Source organism: Populus nigra, chromosome 15, assembly GCF_951802175.1.
Source record: "Populus nigra chromosome 15, ddPopNigr1.1, whole genome shotgun sequence".
Lineage (NCBI taxonomy): Eukaryota > Viridiplantae > Streptophyta > Magnoliopsida > Malpighiales > Salicaceae > Populus > Populus nigra.
The window spans coordinates 4,395,665-4,401,029 of record NC_084866.1 but is presented as its reverse complement, the minus strand read 5'-3'; the positions used below and the strand labels follow the sequence as shown (position 1 = coordinate 4,401,029).

The 5,365-nt window shown below is 35.1% G+C and overlaps 1 protein-coding gene across 2 annotated transcripts; it reads left to right on the top strand.

Moving 5' to 3' along the window:
* The first annotated feature begins 427 nt into the window (after nucleotides 1-427).
* Nucleotides 428-4,216, top strand: LOC133674041 (18S rRNA (guanine-N(7))-methyltransferase RID2-like). 2 transcript variants are annotated; one of them, XM_062094998.1, is made up of 9 exons: nucleotides 428-793; nucleotides 883-958; nucleotides 1,264-1,356; nucleotides 1,459-1,514; nucleotides 1,958-2,014; nucleotides 2,880-2,929; nucleotides 3,016-3,168; nucleotides 3,587-3,716; nucleotides 3,873-4,216. In XM_062094998.1, the coding sequence occupies exons 1-9, from the start codon at nucleotides 695-697 to the stop codon at nucleotides 4,035-4,037; spliced, it is 879 nt and encodes a 292-aa protein (XP_061950982.1). In that variant the 5' UTR covers nucleotides 428-694; the 3' UTR covers nucleotides 4,038-4,216. The 2 variants fall into 2 exon arrangements, with proteins under 2 accessions (XP_061950982.1, XP_061950983.1); XM_062094999.1 differs by having other exon boundaries at nucleotides 431-793; nucleotides 1,273-1,356.
* The last annotated feature ends 1,149 nt before the right edge of the window (nucleotides 4,217-5,365 follow it).

The window sequence follows — 5,365 nt, the reverse complement described above, 5'->3', positions numbered from 1 at the left end:
CCACATATTTTTTCAATGCTCCTACTCCAGCACCGTATGGTAAACTGTCAGCAGAAGAGCTCACATCCAATGGCCTACCAGCCCCTGGCATCAGCTCCTTCTCTGGGCAGCCTCAACTTATCAAAAAGGGAAGGATATCAACCACCTCATATCCCGCCTTTTTCTGTCAACCACGGTATATTCTCTCCGGCAGGAAAGAAACAGACGCATTTTCAACAACCACTTTCAGAGGCTCGTAAATTCTAATGAATATGTGATGTCATAAATAAAAAGATAAATAGAACGAAAATTAACAGATATCCGTTTCACACTTAATTGTTTAATTTTAAGAAGCTGAAGAATTTATTTATTAAAAAATAAAGATGAAACATTTGAATCAACAAAATTCATACACTGAAAATAATTCCATGCCCAATTAAAATGTTATGAAAAGTAAAAATGGAAAATAGAAAATTGGAGAACAATATTGTTTGGGCTTGGGCTTCATCGGAAGGGACCAACATTGTCTGTCTTATCATGACCTGCATATCCCATTTTCTCCGACTAAACTGAAAACAGAGGTGCTCGCTCAGCTGTCTAGGGTTTTTAACCTTTTTTAGGGTTTAAGCCGCCTCTCTCAATCAATATTCATGTTCTGCAGCTCCTAATTATCTCCTAGTTATTGACCGAACTGAGTTGAGTTGAGTTACTCGAGATGTCGAATCGGCCAGAGCTACTAGCTCCACCTGAGATTTTTTATGATGATTCAGAGGCTCGTAAATACACTTCCTCTTCTCGAATTATCGATATTCAGGTACTCTTTTTTTCGTTTTTAAGAACAATGTTTTAATGCTTATTCAATGATTTTGTTACCTGATGATGATGATGTGTGGTTGTTAATAGGCTAGGCTATCCGAAAGAGCGTTGGAGCTTCTTGCTTTGTCTGTTGATGGAATCCCTAGATTACTCCTCGATATCGGTATGTTGCGTTTTACATTTCCATCATAATTACACCATGAAGCCACTCTCTCTTCTCTGTTTGTAAATGTGATTAATTTATGGCTTATGATTTGTTTTCCAGTTAGAAAATAGCTATTTTTTTGTAGCTGTGGTGTTTATCCTTTTATTATGCCTGGGTGGGACATTAGCTATGTATACGTCAAATTTTTGTTGTTTTAAACCTTGAATTCCTGATACTTGTTACATTTTTGTTGTTGTTAATTATTCTGTCTGTGTGCAGAATTCTGTTCTAAAGTTTTTAAATGCTTACTGTAATTGTTCTAGCTTTTTCAGGCTGTGGATCAGGACTTAGTGGGGAGACATTAACTGAAAATGGTCACCAATGGATCGGCTTAGATGTTTCACAATCAATGCTTAGTATGTCTGCTTGAGTTTGTTCACTTTTGTAATATTTCATCAGAGGTTCATGTTAGGTTTTTTTGCATATAGGAACTTTTAACATTTTCTTGTCAAATCCAGATATTGCTTTGGAGCGGGAGGTTGAGGGTGATCTTTTACTGGGTGATATGGGTCAGGTATCCAATTAAGATTCAGTTTTATTTTATACGCTCCGCAACACAATAAAAAAAACAAAAGGCGAATCAAGGCTGTGGGGAAAAATACAATTTCTTGGCCAATATAACTTTTTTCTTTAAATTTATTTAGCAGGATGCCATTTTTGTGCCTTTGTGGCCTTATGGTTGGGATAAGGTTGATGCGCTAAACATTAATTACTGAAGCAAAGTTATGCAATCTTCTAGTTTATTTCACTTTTGATCAAATATTCCGTGTCATATGACCACTTTAGGTTCCATACTTAATGCTCTGTGCAGTTATGATATGTGAATGTTTGTACTTTTGGAAGCTATTTCAGTACAAGTCTTTTTTTCATTGATATTACGATAGAATATGCAATTAGACTTGCAAAATAGGTTTTAAGTTATTAGTAATCGCTGAAATGCTTAAGCTTATGTTGCAGGGCCTAGCACTTCGACCTGGAATTATTGATGGTGCCATCAGTATTTCAGCTGTTCAGGTTGTACTCTCTTGTATGCTGTAGACATTTATCCATGTATGCAAATGTTTTGTGTTAGAACTTGTCCAAAAAATTCAGTTTTTCCCTTAATTTATGTGATTCATTATTTTCAATGAACCTCTTTTAATTCTTACTCTGCTTCCTGTATTCAGTCATCTTCTGATGTTCCACCTATTTGAATTATTTTAGTTAAGTAGAGGCTTCCCAGCATTTTCCTTGTGTTCTTTGATGATCATGTCTTTTATTAAAAAAACAAAAATGTCTATTTATGAATTACTTTTTAAGGGAAGGCCCTTAAAACACAGAAGATTGCAGTTTTTCAAGGCAAAAGGTTTAATGGACAATTAAATTTGCATTTTGGTTGTAAGGTCTGAACTTATCTTTCTTCCCTAACACGACCCATTTATTACTTCAGCTAAGGCCTAGCAAAGCTTGCTTACATGTTAGCCTTTTCTTGTACCAAGATCTTTATAGAAACAGTAAATTATGGTAGAGAGGTGGACCTTTGTAGACGACATAAATTTTTTAATCAGATGTACAATTAACAATTAATCTTCGTGAAGTTGGACAAGCAATAAAGAGATTTCGGGGAGGATGTTTTAGAAATGTTATGATATTGAGATTAGGGGTCTATGGTTTTCCAGTCAAAATCACTAACCAAATTTGATTTGCTGCTTTGATGTTTAGTTTTCTAATATATAAACCTCAACATCTGTTTCCAATTGAATTGTCAAACTTCACACAATTGCTTTCCTTGTCCTCTTTTCTTTCATATCCTTTGTATGGGTTGTTTTTTAAATGTTAAGTTGTATAACACTTTAGTGAGTGCCTTTTCCTCACTTTATTCTTTTGATTTGGCTGCCAGTGGCTATGCAATGCAGATAAATCCTCCCATGAACCAAGACTAAGATTGAAGTAAGTTCCTTCTCTTTTCTTTTCTGCTTTAGGTTTATGTAGTCTGTCAGCACTCAAATCTGTTTTGGGATTCAATTTTATGGCAGGGCTTTCTTTGGATCCTTATATAGATGTTTGGCAAGAGGAGCAAGAGCAGTGTTTCAAGTGTATCCTGAAAACATAGCCCAGCGTGAATTAATTTTGAGATCTGCAATGCATGCTGGATTTGCTGGTGGTGTTGTTATTGATTACCCACACAGGTATGCTAGGCTTCTATTTAGAACTCTCATGTTGCGTTTTTCATGTCTGGTAAGCTCATAAATATTATTTGTTGTATATGTGTTTTTCGTTTGGCTTTAATAATATCAGTCCTTTCCAACCCTGTAACTTGAATGTTCTGGTTGGGAATAAAAGCTTGCACATAAAATGTTGCAAGCTTTTCAAGAATCTAAACCTTGAGAGCTTGATGTGCTAGATACTCTGTCTGCTAATTCTTTGTTTTATTATGCAAGTGTATTAACCTTGTTCTCTCCTTATCAATCAAGTTTACCTTCTGATATGTAATTTCCTTCAAGTCAAACGAAGCTAAAAGAAGAATCTTGCTATTAATTATCCTCTGGTTTCGTAGTCCTCTTCAGAGTTTCACCATTCACTGACTAAACAATTTTTTTGTCACAGTGCCAAGAGTAGAAAAGAATACCTCGTGCTTACTTGTGGAGTACCATCTATAAGCACTGCTGTTCCGAGGGGGAAAGGTGAAGGTGGAGAAAGCTGCTCTGAAGATGAAAGTAGTGAAGAAAATCAGACGGTGGGTTGCTTTGTCTTGCTTTTTTATTTTTTCTTTTTTTCTTTTCTTTTCAAGCTTTAACTGGGCTGTTTGTAACATGGTATCCTTTTCTTTTCAATTTGGATTTTTCAAATCACAAAGAATTATTATATATATGCATGTACCTTGAGAATGCAGGTTCGCATTTCAGACAGGAACAGACCTAAGAAAAAACAGAAAATAACCAGGAAAGGGAAGGGCAAAGATTGGATATTTAAAAAGAAAGAGCAACTGAGACGAAAAGGAAACGCAGTGCCTCCCGACTCAAGATACACTGGTAGAAAACGGAAGGCTCGATTTTGATCTTTACACTGCATTTGTAGCCAACCTAGCTGTTGGGAGATTATAAATATAAATGGTTTTGTACTCAGACCTTTATGCATTGCCTGTTCCTGCTGCCGCCCTCCAACTTGATGAAATCCATGTTGAAGATACGTAGTCATGCAAGTGTGAAATCAGATGGCAAAAGATGATTATTACAAGACACTTGGGTCATTTTATAGGCCTTGTGTTTTTGGAGATGGTTTGATATTAGGAAATGTTGAAAGGCTTGCAAGTTTGATCAAGCTAATCAATAAATAATTAAAAGGAAAAACCAGAGTAGAAACCTCCATGCTTAGTCATGGCATGTGTGCTTGCACCTCCCTCAAACTCAAGGCAACAAAAATGGTTATGCATGCTTTTCAACAAAAATATTTTTCAATTAAGTCCATACAAGTCAAATCTTAAATTTGGTCAAAATTATAATTATAAATATATGATATTTATAAGAAAAATGTTTAAATTTTTCATTGAGTATACCTATTTAACTCGCTTAATTCTAACCTTGTCCATCACTTATAGAAGAAAAATATTATTAAAAAATACTACATGTATTATTTTTCAAAAAAATGTTTTTCTATAATATCATAACTAAAAACTGTGCGACCAAAATAAAAATTTTGAAAAACATTTAGGGACAAAGATATATATAAATTAAATGTTGCATACCTTGAATTTCATCCCTATAATTTTTTTTAAAGATTTCTGAAGAGAGGGGGGGGGGGGGGGGGGGACATTTACTAATTGAATGGAAAACACATATTTCGAGTTATCATACTTCGAATTGTCCATGTTTCAAATTCAACAGCAAACATTAATTTAATGCAAGAACCTAAACAAGGTCAGCTCTCTTGGTGGAAAACAAAAATTACCTAGGAACCTCTACCCTCTCAGAAGGGAAGCTGGTAGTGGATTCAGATCCCCTTCACTCAGACACTGATGAAGGTCTTCTCCACAGTAGCACCATGATAACTCAACTTTCTTGACTTACTGACCTTGATAATATGTATGTTCAAGGCAATTTTTTGCAATTATAACCGACAAATGTCATTGTTATATGCATTTTCCTTGGACAAAATATGTTATAAACACTGATTTTAGAAGAAAAAGGCTGCATTTCCTTTAATTCATGGCAATCAATCTGATCCTCTAATTGGACAAGCCATCCTTAAAAGTCTGAAACAGAGTAACCTGATATCACATCAGCAGTGGTACAATGATTATTTGTCATGGTTCAGTTTTACAATCTTAATGAGAGGGTGCTTAGCTTGCTATTTATAATTTATGTCATGTGGGTCTGACACAAAATT

Coding starts and splice junctions, on each gene's coding strand:
- LOC133674041 (XM_062094998.1), top strand. CDS start 695: ATGTCGAATCGGCCAGAGCTACTAGCTCCACCTGAGATTTTTTATGAT. Junction 3,169..3,586: donor GTTATTGATTACCCACACAG/GTATGCTAGGCT, acceptor TTTTTGTCACAG/TGCCAAGAGTAGAAAAGAAT. Junction 3,717..3,872: donor GTAGTGAAGAAAATCAGACG/GTGGGTTGCTTT, acceptor TTGAGAATGCAG/GTTCGCATTTCAGACAGGAA.